Source organism: Panicum virgatum, chromosome 6K (assembly GCF_016808335.1).
Source record: "Panicum virgatum strain AP13 chromosome 6K, P.virgatum_v5, whole genome shotgun sequence".
Taxonomy (NCBI): Eukaryota; Viridiplantae; Streptophyta; class Magnoliopsida; order Poales; family Poaceae; genus Panicum; species Panicum virgatum.
This window is the reverse complement of record NC_053141.1, coordinates 38,961,257-38,975,846: the sequence shown is the minus strand read 5'-3', so window position 1 is coordinate 38,975,846 and position 14,590 is coordinate 38,961,257. Positions and strand designations below refer to the sequence as shown.

The following is a 14,590-nucleotide window of genomic DNA, read 5'->3' as shown; positions in this document are numbered from 1 at the left end:
CTATGGCGCAGCAGGGCATGTTCGTGCCGTGGAGGTATGGCAATGGCAATGGCAACGGGAATGGAAGCATCATGCTTTCCTTTCAGGGGCCACCGGCCGGTGATCTTTTCACAGGCGTCGGGACCTTTGGAGCTTCAGCTGCAGCCACTAACCTGCTTGGTGGAGATGACCACGACGAGCTCTCAGCCATGGCGACCATGTACCCCGGGTTATTCAATCCACCACTGGCTCCCCAGCATGTTGGTGCTGCATCTGATGAGGCCGCGATAGCAGCGCTGTACAGCAACAACTACTGCGCTGGATCACTCATGGCGCCGCAGCACATTGGCCACGGTGCAGCAGCAGCAGCAAACGAGGAGGAAGAAGACAAAGAAGCACTCATCATTGACGGCTACATCAACTACAACACTGCACAATTCATGGCGCCCCAGCAGGTTGAATTTGATCACGGTGTGGCACCAGGCGAGGCGGCAGCCATGGAAGAAGCCCTCAACAGCATCAGCTTCAGCTCAGGATCATCATCCCTGGCGCCTGATCAGATCCTTGGCATGGCTTCTAATGTGAATGAGCAAGCAATTGCAGGAGGAGCGTTCAGCGACAACGCTGCTGCATCGTTCGTGGAACCTCAGAATCTCGTCGTCGCGGCGCCAAATGGTAATAATCAGCTCGCACCAGGAGCACTGGGCGACGACGACCTCAATCGAGATGGATCGCTCATGGGGTCCCAGGGTCTGGGACTCCATGGCGCGGCGGTGGATGGGGACGACGCTGGCTTCTCGGCAATGTTTCCTGCTGATCAGTATGAGGCGAACACCATGTTCTCGCTGGAAGATCTCCTGGGCCTCGACGACTCTCCCATGTCCGAGGCCGGTCAAGAGCTGAACGGCCAGCAGGGTGGCGCAACTGGTGGCGCCGCCGCCGCCGCCGCCGCCACCGGTGCTGCAGGGACCTCGCCGGCCGGCGGGGAAGGTGGCAAGGCGACCTGGGACATCGAGGATGACGGCGACAGTGATATCCTGGATGATTTGTTGCTGGGTGATCTGTGGGATAACTACAGGACCTCTTCTGACGAGAACAATGGCCACAAGTGATTCATTCCTGGAGTGCAGGGATGCAGCCATGTTAACCTGGAATAAGTATGGGAGAGAAGAGGGCTCATGAGCTTCCTCTTGACATAAACCAGCTTTGAATAATGTAATATAGTTAATCCGCTGGACTAAACCAGATGTTGTGCTGGATGAAGACGATCAGTCTGCTTGCTTTGTTATGATTGTTATGTTTGAATCGCTCTCTGAAACTATTCCATCTGATTTTATCCCTATCTGATCCAGTTTTTTTTTTACATCAAGACTCTGCTTAAAATACTTTGGTTAGCCAAGTTCAGTATCCATACACATCAACAAAGCTAGCTAGCTCATCCTTGCAGCTAAATCAGGCAATCGCTAACCATATATCATTATCATGATTACACTATCGAATGTTTGATTTACGAGGGACAAAACGTATAAGAAGATCTTGTTAATTTACAGCTGAAGATGGTTACATGAGTAGAAACAAGTTTGTGCAATCCATATTAGTACATTATGCTAATTTACAACAGAGTAACCAAGTATTTTACAAACACACGTAAACCTCGCTCCTCACCAAACTTGAAGTGCAGACTTATTTATCAAGGAACCTTCATGCCAACCTTATATATATTAGAGAAGATGGTACTGGAAACCTCAAGCAAAAAAAAAAAAGAGTAACAAAAAATGAAAATCCTCTAAAATTTTCATCTAATCTTCACTCGTATCTTTGAGACGAACCGAGGAACTTGATCTATGCAGACGATGCAAATCCATCATTGACAACGACCTCATTGGCGTAGATGATTCATTAGACACGCGAGATTCTGATCGTGGTGTGGATATAAAATTATCAGGTGAGAGCGGAGAATGGAGCAGCTCAGGCAGCTCATTCTCTTCAATGCTGATACTGCTGCTGCTTCCAGAATTGCTACTAGCCAAGGTCGCCAAAGAGTTTCGGCTCAAACTAGCAAGCCTCTTAGGAGGCGTGGTTTCATAAACCTGAGCAGCTGATGTTTCGTGTGAGTTTCCATACATGATGCTGTAGGCAAGGAAATTCTTCCGTTTCCTGGAGTATGCATTATCTGCCTTAGTGATGTCTTTTGCAGAACCAGAAGATGTTATAGCTTCTTTGAGGCACGCAAAGGATTTGGATTTCCCATTGTAGAATTTGGATATGCTCCGCCTGCTCAACGAAAAGATTTTCTATGTCAAAAATGCAATATATCGAAGCCATCATGATGCAACGAGCATCCATATATGCAGCAAAAGTTAATTACATGATGATTGAATTGAGAAGGGTCAACGCAATGTTCCACAGAATAACATCACAATGCTACATGCTTAATTTTATCAGAAAACATATCCCACTACATTAAGAATAAGGGATGCTAATTCACATTTATCCCAGATAACAGGGAACCTCAGTTTTGAGGGGGGCAACGGTTGTGGTATGCTAATTCTAGACCTGGTAAGACAATGGATATGCTATGGGAGACAAAACACTAAACAGCCCATCTTTGCGTTCATGTTACTATTAAGAAGAGTTTGTTATACTAAAGTGTATGAATGATACTGTAGAGTGCTTCATAAGCCAATAATTGATGTTCTGTGGTTCAGAGACACTCAAACCACTGCAGTCCTTCTCGATTGAAAGTTGTTGCTTAAGATTGGTTGGTACCATGTGAGGCAGGTCCTTTTCAGTTACTTTATAATTCAACTAAAATGTGCCATGATTACCAAACGCATTTCCCACGCTAGATATTCCAGTAGATTAATCTCCACATTCTACATTTAGCTTGCAAAATGTTCGATTGTTTTTTTTTCCAGATTAAATGTTCGATTGTTGGTTAAACTTGTTGAGATGGTTGCATTATTATTTTTTATTATAACGTGCAAATACTCCTCATGTTGCAAATGTAAAATGTAGTAGTCTTCTTCCATCATCGGTCAAAGAAGGGAGCGGACCACTCCTCGCCACAAAAATTCGACACGCCAGAGTTATCCGGAATAGCAAGAATAACCTGCTGCCCCGCTAGATAACAGCAAAATGTAGTCTATTATCTAAAGCACCCAAACACAATTAGTAACTCTACCACCACACACCCAAGATCACTTTGATCTCAAATCCCCCCTACCCCGTAACTCTGAATTAGCAATGCTAATATCTCCAAAATACTCGTTGAATTCCAACATAGCAGTGTGTAGTTCATATCATCGGCAAAAAAAAAGAAATTGCAGTCACAATCCACACAGTAATAACACCAACAAACTCCAATAAGCTAATCCCCCAATCATTTTTTTTATTCGATTGACCCACAGCAACCAACAGCTAATCCACCAAAAGAAACAAATTAGCACCAAGTTTTCCCCCGCATCTGAGATCAGAAAATAAATCATAAGCAATAAACGGATCAAATGAACTGGCAAGGAACTCACCGAATGGGGAGCGCCTCTTCCAATGCCTCCAACCCCGCGAGGCCGCCCCCTCCTCCTGCTCCTCCCGCGAGCGCGCTCTGCACCTCCCCCTCCCCCTCCTCCGCCTCCTTCCCCGGCGGCGGGCACTCGTCGCTGTCCCTCCCTATCGACGACGAGCTGCACGCGGACGCCGGCGGGGGCGGGGCCATCGCCGCCTCGACGTCCACCGGCATCCGTCCGACCCGGGACGGACGGCCCCGATCGCTCGGAGGCGCGGCGCGGGGCGGGCCGCCGATCGAGTCGCCACGCGCACGCGCGGCGTCGGGGGCGCGAGGGGGCGGGACGACCGGACGAGGCCCTCGCGCTCGCGGCGAGCGGATTTGTTTCCGTGGCTTTTTCTAATTTAAGTTTTGGGAGAAGCAACAACTATTTCGTGATGGGGATGCCTAACTGACGAGGCTTATCGCTTCTTATCGCCTTTTCTTGCGTGCCGCCAAGCAAAATCTTGGGTTAGGTTTTACTTGGCGCCACTCGTGTTGGAAATTCCGTAGAAAACATCTGATCCGAAAAATGGTACTCCCTCCGTTTCAAATTGTAGGTTATTTGACTTTACGATCTCAAGTTTGACCACTCATCTTATTTAAAAATTAGTGCAAAATATTATTTCTATTGTTGTGGCTTGCTTTACCAATACAAGATCTTTAAAAATAATTTAATTTTGACAGTGTTTGTCCAAATTTTTTAAATAAGACGAGTGGTCAAATTTGAAATCAAAAAAGTCAAACAAACTATAATTTAGAATGGGATAGTAGAATTAAATTGTTTCCATCATATCAGCAATTAAATGTAACATTTGGTACAAATATACAACTACCTAGAGCTATATTCTTTTTAAGAGCTCTGCTTTATCATTTAAGATAAAAAGCGATCAATATTTTGCGTAGAGCTATACTTATCTGCACATAATAAGCTCTCAGCCCATTAACCATTATTCTTATATTCTTCTATGAACTTTCCGTTTCATGTTGTATCTATGACTACAACCTTCGATATCTTTATTGACAACATCCTCTATGCCAATACCACTGGTTACCACCCTCCCATGAACCATGGCAACTTTTCACTCTGTCACGAGGCTTCAAGCTCCTATATCCATACTAACCACTCCAACGAGCGAGTCTCTGTCGCCATTAGCCCACCACTATTGCAAGCCAGTAAAACCATAACAACCTTTCCTCTAATCTCAGTTGCCACCAAATCTCTTCCCCACTAAAACCTAATGGCACCAAAGTGCCACCACACTTACTTAGAATAATAGGTTTGTCACATTCTTAATTACCTTTTTCTCAACCACGATTCTTACATCTGTCATCCTCTTCTTTTCTTTTTACACCAACATATAGTTTAACGTGCACCTTGGTTTTTCAAAAACGAGTGGATTGCCATGTCAGGAACAAATGAGAGCCCTATTGTTTTAGCATTTTTGTTTAGAATAACATAATTTACTAAAAGCCCAAAAGATTATAATGTAGAGGTAGTTCTCTTATAAGATCTAGGCATCCCACAAATAAAGTAGCGGTTGATTAAGTTTGACCACAAATAGCTTGCTTCCACATTGTTCCCCTTTATTTTGATGAACCCACTCTTTCCGTTAAAGAAATGCTACATGAACCTCCTCCAATTTCAGGTCCAAAATAGGTTTCTATCGTTGAAGTTCCAAAATATTGAGACCACATCACATATTAGGAATGGAAAAAATGCATAGACACAAAGTTTGATATAAGATTGTTGGACAACCTATAAACTCGACTCTTTCTCTATTAATCAGATGAGATGCCATGGGGACCTCCTTCAATTTAAGGTCAAAAAGTAAGTTTGGCCATTCATGTTCCGAAATATTCAGATTGCAAATAGTAGAAGTGGAAAATGTATAGAGACTAGGGATTCTTTGTTGTTCTTCATGTGATATAAGACTAATGGACAACCTACATCGCATGTTGAACATATAAGATTCTCCGCACTTTTATCTATGTTACTTATATGTTACTCTTGGTTAAGGCTACGATCGGTTTGACAAAAAAACACTAGAATAGAAAGAGAATATTGTGTGAGAGCACATAATTTACTAAAAAAATTGAAGTAGATAAAAAAAAGTGCTTTAGCCCATATTGTTTTTGTACCCATCCGACGTGCTTAGAATACGCCTGAACCTTCATACACTGAAACGTTTTTCTCCTTGGATTAAAATGGGGGGAGACCCTTTTCTACAAAGAAAGAAAACGGAGAAAATATATGGAAAGTACTAGACTTAGTGAGAAGTTTATGACAAAGTCCACGTGTGTTTAACCAATCACTTCCTCCGTTTTTTTACTGTAACTAAGAAGAGATCTTGACCCGTAAGCTACGGCAGGTGTTGTATGGGCTTTCCTGCTCATCTCGACCTCTCGCACAATCGCTCCCGGGGCCGATATCTCTATCTCTACTCCTAAAAAGAATGAATGGGAGAAAAAGTTTTGGTGTGACCTTAACCTCCTCCCTAATGGTTCTGCCGTACGAGCTAATCCCCTCCCTAATGGTTCTGCCGTGTCTGATCAAAGAAACCTCATCCGTTGGATCCCCAACCGGCCACCTCCCCACTCCCCCAGCGATCCCATCCCGCCGCGCTGCACTTCCCCGCAATCCCGTCGTGCTGCCCGCCGGCGCCCTCGTCGACACCGCCGCCACCGATTCTTCCTCACAATCTCGCACCCTCCCACGCGATCCCGGCCCCTCCCCGTCGCACGCTCGCTCCCCCGCGATCCCATCGTGCTGCCCGCCGGCCTCCTCGTAGCCGCCGCCGCCACCGCCGCCGCGGATCCGAGCGAGCGCGCCCGTCACGCTGCGCGCCGGCGTCATCGCCGCCGCCGCCACCACCGATCCGGGCGAGCGCAGGCGCGTCCACGCCGCACGCCCCGCGTGCTGCGCTGTATCCCAGCGGTAAGCGCCAGCGGCCCGCGCCGCACGCAAAACCTGCAGCCGTCTCCCTGCCGCGAGCGCCGGGGGCCGCGCCGAACAACACCTGGCCTGCTGCGCCGTCTCCCTGCGGCCCTCGCCTACCCTACGATCGAGCCCTCGCCGGGGTGCAGGAAGCCCTGACCCAGGTAATCATGAATGTCAACTCTACTGCAAATCAGCCACTGGAATAACACTCTACTGTGGTTGCCTTGCGATTGGGCAGCACCAACTATCTGCACTGAAATAGCTGCAGTTGCCATGCGATTGGGTGTTGCAGAAGATTAAATTGCTTATCCTCACATGAATCTGTCCTTTTAATTTCTTATTAGTGGTCGAGATAAATACACTTTTGAATTGAGTTCTTATTGCATCGACATTCTTTTGAATTGAGTTCTTATTGCATCGACATTCTTTTAGTTATATTACCCGAGCTTCATGAAGAGAGCCTTTGTTTAGATTTAGACTAATCTATAAACCGACACATGAAGTAGAATGTACAGATTATATCCCTTGTGTAGCAGTTTGGAGATTTTTTATATATCCAATTTATAAGTGTGATCGTCAATTGAAGTGAGTGTTATCTGCTTTACCCTATACTAAAAGAGTGAGAACAAAGTATTGTTTTGATATTGGTTTATGCTTTATCTCAATCGGCAATACTAATTGTATTATTTTGATATTGGATCATGTACGGTTATGAAAGTATCATAGATGGTGCTGGTGGAAAATAACTTTGGTCGTACTCCACTTGCAATTGTGTTTGAAATTTCAGTTCACTATACAGAGTTCTCATTAACACACTGTAGGTACTGAAAAATTGAATTAAATATGTCAGGCTTGCCAAGGCAGCCGAGGAGGCGGAGAGCAGAGGGATCGCAGCTGCCTGTGTTCTTGCAACGGACCCACCTAAGATTCAATTCCTTGGTAGGTTGTAAATGTGTAATTGCACACCGGTAGGATGGGTGGATTCAACTTTCCCCTGCTCGGTGGATTTGGACTTTCTCATTATAGGATTCTTTCACTTTTATGCTTGCAGCGCACGCGAGCCTCGACGAGTATGTGGTGAACTGGTTCGGGCTAGATAAGTCATCTGGCATCCAGACACTGTCCATTTGGCCAAGGTACCTGCTTCTCACTCTTGTACTGTTGGGGTGTAGGTTGGTGTTGCCATTGAGATACATACAGATACATGCGGCGTTTTGAACTTGCAGCATATAAAAGTGCCAATATTAATCTTTTCAGCCAGTTGATATATCACAAATGACATCATGAGATACACACATCTAAAAGAATAGTTAGTGGAACAATATTTACTTGATATGACTATATATAAACTTATAATGAACAATGGTAAAGTGCAGAAGATTAAATTGAGTGTTCAATTACACATTTAATCATGCATAATTAGGAGCCAATAGCCCAAATACAGTTGTTGTTGAATTGGCCGACACATTTCCTTGATTGATCTGCAAATGGCCTAAAGTTCAGAAGCTGAAACCTTTGTGTGCAAATGGTGTGTTTTGTGTTGAGCATTCTGCTGGGACAATGTCTGTTATTTCTTTTGGCAGCTGCATGGAACCTGAAAAACTACTGAAATATATTTGTTAATGTTTTGCATGGAAACTATATGAGGAACAGGTTTTTGTGTGGACATGTATTTTTGGATAGAGAAGTTTCATAAAATCTTGTGCACCTTACAATGTTTTTTTAAGCTTACTATAAGTTTTGTTCTTTACTTAAGTTTGTCAATTGCAAGGCTGAGTAATCTTGTAGCATCAGTGAGATGTGTTTCTATTTGATGCATACTTTTGCTCCATCTAGATCACCGATTTCGATGTATGATGTTTGTTGATCTGGTATATTAGTTGTGCACCTGTAGCATAATAGTTTGACCAGGTTACTATGATTGTGAACCCAAGAGTTTAGTTGGTCGATAGAGGTGCCAGGTAGTGTTTTCCTAACCGAGGGTTGAACCATTGCAGAAACGTGATTGGTTGGCACTGAGTATTTTTCTATACAGCAATGGCACGGTCAGGAAGAATTCCCTTTGCTGATATATCAAACGCTATTGATACAGGTGAATCGTATGTCTATGATTGTGTTTTCCATGCTCTGTGCAATGTCGTTGTCTCATGACTTATGGTTGCTCTTGCAGATACTAAAGATACTTCCAATACGACTCCAGTTGCCCTTGACCAAATAGAACGGAAGAGGCAACGAGAAAGGGAGCGGTATGCTGGGATGTCTGCTGAACAAAAAGAGGAAAAGAACAAGAAGCGCAGAGAAGCACGTTTGATGAAGAAAAACGTACAAGCCCAATGTAATGAAAACAAGCATCCAGGCGTTGAAGATAAAATATTGGCAACAGGTCTCCCATCATACATTGCTCTATTCTGCAATCCTTTATATGACTGTCACTGATTCATTAATTAGAGGTTAACTCAATTACATACAACCTCAAGGTGTAGAAACAGATGTAAGTCCATCGACGGCTGATGAAACTGCTGATTGGCTCCAACGCAATGACTCCTATGCCCAAGAATTCAGCTGGTCGATAGATGTGCCAGGTAGTGTTTTGGTTGTTCGAGTAATTATTAGGCAAATGTGTTGGACATTCGTTTGGGGGTCCTGTTGCAATTATATAGGGTTCATATGCTGGTCGTTTTGTGCACATGCAGAAGGGTATCAGGGCACTGATGCCACACTTGGAGACATGACAGTCAATACTACCAGCGCGAGTCATATTTTAGGTACATTTGCTACAGCTGGTCCATATGTTGATATGCTACAAGTTGATTACCTTTTTCAAGAATTTATTGAATTTTTTTGCCTATACAGATGTCTACCAGGGTACTATTGATAACATGGGCGAAGATGATAGCATTCCCAGCAAGGACCCCAGGACAGGTGCGTGATATTATAGCTTGTTAATGTTATACTTGGTATAGACGACCATAAGCATGTATTGAAGTCAAGTATAATTACATTTTGTAGTTGCCACCCATAGTACAAAACAACATTGGTATAACTGTATTTGTAATTTTATTGTTTACTATGCAACAGGTGAAACTCATCGAGTTTGTCCTAAGGAACGCCGACGTGAGAGGGCTAGAGCCCAGAGGGAGGCAATGACTGCCGAGAAGAGGGAACTAATTAATAAGTGTCGTCGAGACGCGTACCATGCCAAAAAAGCAAATAGGCCCTAGTTGTCTGCAGAACAGAAGAAGGCTAATGTTAAGGGGTCGAAAAGAGAATATAAACGTAGACTGAAAGAATTCAGAGCCAACAACTTACACCCTGATTCTATAGCTATGGCAAACCCTCAATTTGTGCCCAAACTTATAATTCCAACCCCCATAGAACTTTTGACCAGTGCGAGTGAGTTGGTTATTCCGGAATTCAGCGGATCACCTGTTTACATCCCACCGATAGTTGAACAGACACCAGACGATCAGGGCATGGAGTCTGGGGTTGGACGTTGTCTACCTTCTCGTCGTGTGGTTGCCGTTGAGAGAAATGCACTCCGAAATCAAAGAAATAAGGAGTTCCATGCAACCATTGGCAAAAATCGCAGTTCTACGTATGATACGGACAAGTGTGGCGATCAGCTGTCAACAAAATCCTGTGAGGGTAATTACTGCCCCACATCAAAGATTATTAAATTTATAAAGAATAGTTGTATGTTAAATCATTAATTTAATATGCATAATGATTTTTATTTCAGAAGAACAACACGGCCACCAGGATCATATGGAGCGAGTTAAGACTCAAGAGCATGAAGAAATCGATATTGGTAAAAAGAAAAAAAAACTCCAAGGAAAACTTTTGCTACTCCCTCTAATTGTGTTGACCAAACAAACTCCTTTCTCTCCAGGTGGATCTGCTCCTAAGACCAGTAGCTGGATGGCATCACAGTCGCAGCCAATCTGCACCAATCGTGATGGTAAAAAGATCATCCTAATATCCTGTACTCATGATCACTAAGTTGACAAATTGATTGTACCTTTAATTTTGATTTCAAGGTTTAGGTGGCGCGCGACTGCAAAATGACCCTGAGTTGCAGACACAATCTCCTATGGTCGAGGATGGTACTTTCCCTAAATTTCATTTACAACTTTAATCAATTTAATGTTGCATTCTTGTCAACTTAATGATCGTACTATTGAAATAGATGGGGATGAGAATGTTATTTTCGAGGAGGATGATGAAGAAGATGAGGGTTACCTTTTTGCCGGACAAGGTATTGGCAAAACACATTTCTTGCAATTGGGAAAAAATTGTTAAATTCTACTAGAATGGAATGTTAATGGCATTTAATGTATGTACAGATGGTGAATCCGACGATGATGGCGATGTTACTTCATGTGGAGATGATGCCGATGTGTCGGATGTAATTGATCCCTTCGGCAAAGTGTTTGAAAATGTACCATCTGAGACGCATAAGCTTGAGCCAGTTGCTAATTGCGAACATTGCAACGCAAAGAAATTTCAGTTCGAGCCCCTTGGATTTTGTTGCCGCGGTGGGAAGATACATCTACCAACCCCTGACACACCACCTGAACTCATGAGGCTTTGGTCAAGCTCAGATGCTGATGCTAGACACTTCCGCTCAAACATTAGATTGTTTAATGGTCATTTCTCATTCACATCCCTGTATTGCCACTTAGATCGTATGACAACCAACATGCGAAATGGGGGAGTTTATACATTTTGTGCACATGGGCAGATGTACCATAATGTTCGGTCATTTGGTAAGGAAGAAGGCACCGAACCTAGACACCTTGAATTATACTTCTATGATGATGATCCTTCTCTTGAGCACCGATACCGTAGGTGTCATGAAGAATGCTTGATAAAGGATAAGGAGGTTATAGAAAGATTAGTTGGGATACTACAAGGCAACCCATACTCCGAACATCTGAGGTCTATGGGTCACGTTGAAGATGTAGAGGACTACCATGTTGCATTGAATCTTAACCAACAGTTAGATCAGAGAACATATAATGTGCATCTCACATCGGAGGTTGCTGCTGTTTGGATTGAGGGTAGTGAACTCCTATGCCAGTTCAAACATAGTGTTCTCCTGCAGGGGAAGGATAGGTCTGTGCATGGGATTCGTTCATACCATGCATGTTATGATGCATTATCATATCCACTTTTCTTTCCCAGAGGGGAGCTCGGTTGGCATAGTTGCATTCTGAAGGTTGGCGTGACTATGCAAGAGGTCAAGGCTGCTCGTGCAAACCAAAAGGCTCGCGCTGAAAGTGATGGCGGCGATGGTGAAGGTATAGTTCGGGGATTATAAATAAATAATTATAGTTCTTATTAAACACTACTTCTTGTTCTATATTTCTTTGTGGTAATAGTAGCTTCACAAATATGTAGGTGGGCCCGGCAATTTATGTGTGTCAGTACGTGACTATTACTGCTACAGATTCTAGATGCGTCCCGGTATATTTAACCCAGTATTTTTTGGTAAGCAGCTATTCCAGCAGTTTGCTATGGACACATACATGAAGATATAAAGTTCACGCTTAGATTACATAAGGAATAATCAGCAAGAGTTGAGGGCTGATTTATACCAAGGTCTCGTTGATAGTTTGCATGCAGGCGAGGGTCGAGCAGATTCCGTTGGGAAACGGACAGTGTTGTCCACGGCATTCATAGGAGGTCCTCGGGACATGAGGCGTCAGTATATGGATGCCATGGCATTGGTGGGAAGTATGGAAAACCAGATATCTTCCTCACAATGATGTGCAATCCAAATTGGGATGAGATCAAATAGGACCTTTTGCCTAGCCAAATTGCACAAGATCGCCCTGATCTTGTAACTAGGGTTTTCAGGGCAAAACTTTAGGTGCTGAAGAAGAAATTGATGGAGAATGATATCCTTGGTAAGGTTCGGGCTTATGTATATGTTGTGGAGTTTCAAGAGAGGGGGTTGCCACATGCTCACTTCTTGCTGATCATGAAACGGAAGTACAAGCTTACATATCCTGAGCAATATGATCTTCTTATCTCAGCAGAACTTCCAAACAAGAAAAAGTTTCCTGAGTTATACAAGATGGTCACCAAGCACATGATGCATGGCCCGTGCGGGGTGCTAAACCCATTTTGTCCTTGCACTAAGGGACGCACATCTTGTAAGAATCGCTATCCACGGGCCTTCTGCGAGTCCACATCTCAGGGAAAAGACTTTTACCCTGTATATAGGCGACGTAATGATGGACGTAAGGAAATTGTTAGAGGTCATGAGCTGGACAATAGATGGGTAGTCCCATACAACCCTTATCTTCTACGCACGTTCAATTGCCATATTAATGTTGAAGCTTGTGGAAGCATTAAATCTGTTAAATACTTATTCAAATACATTTACAAGGGTCATGATCGGGCATCTGTTGCTGTTAGAGAAGGTGATAATGCTGATGGCAATGATAATGTTGATGAGATAAAGCAGTTTAGGGATGCTCGGTGGGTGACGCCTCCAAAAGCAATGTGGAGGATATATGGTTTCGACCTAAGCCAAAACCACCCACATGTGAAACAACTGCAGCTTCATCTACCTGATATGCATATGGTGTCATTCCATCAGTGTTCTAATATACAAAATATAGTAAATCATCCTGGTGTGGAAGAGTCAATGTTCACAGCATATTTTGCTCAAAATAGGGTCGACGAATTTGCACGTGGGATATTGTAACATCCCAAAAATTTACTAAAATAAATCGTGCGCTAAAAATTTTTGTTTCGTCGTTGAGCTCGATCCCCTACTTGATTCATCTCCCGCCTGATTTCCTGATACTCCCGAGGAACCGAGCCAACATCCAAATCTTCCGCTGTCCCATCCCTGTTTGGTCCTCGGCCTGCGCGTCGCACGCGGCCGACACCACGCGTGGCCGACCGCGGCCGCGATCAGCGCCGACGTGCTCACCCGCCCCCCCTCTCTCTCTTTCTCTCTTTATTTCTCTCCCCTCCTTTTTTTCCCTCTTTCTTTTTCTTTTCCCATTTCCTTTCCTTTCTTTCCTTCTCTCTCTCGCCCGGTCCCGCTCGACCCCCCCCTCTGCGCTGGCCCGCTCCCGAGCACGCCCCGCGCGCCGCTCGCCGCGCGCGCACCAGGCTCGCCCCGACCTCGCCCCACGGCCACGCGCACCCCGGCCTGCCCTGCCCCGCTCCCCCTCGCGCTCGCGCCCCGCTCGGCCCGCCCGTGCGTCGCTCGGCCCGGCACCCTGCTCGCCGCCCGCGCGCGTACGGCCGTGCCCGCGCATCCCCGACCCGTCCGCACGCCGCTCCAGCGCCGCCCATCCTCCCCGCGCGCGCCCTGCTACGCACGACCGGCCCCGAGCGCCGCTTGCCACGCATGCCTGCTCACCCCGCCTGCCCGAGCGCGCGCACACACGCCACGCCACGCCACGCCGTCGCCTTGGCGCACAGCGCCGGCGACCACGGCACAGCACCGCCTGCCTTGGTCGCCGCCTCGCGTCACCTCGCCGCCCACTGGCGCCGTTGACGACGCACAGCGTCGCCTATCAAGCCATCACCTCGCCTCAGCTCCCCATTGACGCCCGCACAGAGCCTCGCCCCCACCGCCATTATTTCTGCCGCCGGCCTCCGCCGCATCCCGCCAAGCCGCCACCGCCTCTCCACGGCTATAAAAGCCTCCCCACCGGCGCCACACCCCCACACTCAAGCCTCCCTGGCCACCACCGCCTCCCCTCCCCAGCGCTAGCGCCGCCGCCCCGCTTCAGTAGCGCCGCCGCCGCCGGCCCGCGTCGCCCCGCCTCTGAGCGCCGCCCCGGCACTAGGTGAGGCCGGGAATCAACCCCGCAGGGCCCCCACCTCCTTTCCCCTCTACCCCGGGCCGCCGTCGAGGCCCAGGGCGGCCGAATCGGCCGCCGCCGGCGCTCCCTACCCCTCCCCTGTTCTGCGTCGAGGGGAGGAGGAAGAAGGGGCAAATTTGCCCCAAGCCCCCTCCTTTCCCTCTTATTTGGTTAAGAGTCCCCCCCTAACCAATTTGCAAAGTGAACCCTGCCCTTTTACCTAATTCCAAAATAAGCCCCCCTTCCATATAAACTTAATTACGAAAAAACCCCTGACTCTTTTAGAATGACCCA

General features: G+C 46.0%; 2 protein-coding genes across 7 annotated transcripts in view; one reads left to right on the top strand and one right to left on the bottom strand.

Moving 5' to 3' along the window:
- Window positions 1-1,488: 1,488 nt before the first annotated feature.
- Window positions 1,489-3,923, bottom strand: LOC120712553. The gene is made up of 2 exons (XM_039998365.1): window positions 3,507-3,923; window positions 1,489-2,253 (listed from the first exon to the last, which is right to left on the bottom strand). The coding sequence occupies exons 1-2, from the start codon at window positions 3,716-3,718 to the stop codon at window positions 1,779-1,781; spliced, it is 687 nt and encodes a 228-aa protein (XP_039854299.1). The 5' UTR covers window positions 3,719-3,923; the 3' UTR covers window positions 1,489-1,778.
- A 2,133-nt stretch (window positions 3,924-6,056) lies between these two features.
- Window positions 6,057-14,590, top strand: part of LOC120712552 — a 39,925-nt gene continuing 31,391 nt past the window's right edge. Inside the window, exons 1-10 of one of the 6 annotated variants that reach the window (XR_005690922.1) lie at window positions 6,070-6,625; window positions 7,315-7,403; window positions 7,516-7,600; window positions 8,462-8,556; window positions 8,635-8,847; window positions 8,942-9,046; window positions 9,158-9,229; window positions 9,318-9,386; window positions 9,543-10,109; window positions 10,204-10,279. Coding sequence is in view for 5 of the 6 variants with exons in the window: in XM_039998359.1 (XP_039854293.1) it covers window positions 9,791-10,109; window positions 10,204-10,272; window positions 10,354-10,422; window positions 10,502-10,567; window positions 10,651-10,719; window positions 10,808-11,784 (1,569 nt within the window). In the remaining variant the exon portion in view is untranslated. Of the gene's footprint in view, window positions 6,626-7,314; window positions 7,404-7,515; window positions 7,601-8,461; window positions 8,557-8,634; window positions 8,848-8,941; window positions 9,047-9,157; window positions 9,230-9,317; window positions 9,387-9,542; window positions 10,110-10,203; window positions 10,280-10,353; window positions 10,423-10,501; window positions 10,568-10,650; window positions 10,720-10,807; window positions 13,172-14,590 lie in introns of those variants that run through there. The other 5 variants (XM_039998363.1, XM_039998360.1, XM_039998359.1 and 2 more) reach the window with 5 other exon arrangements.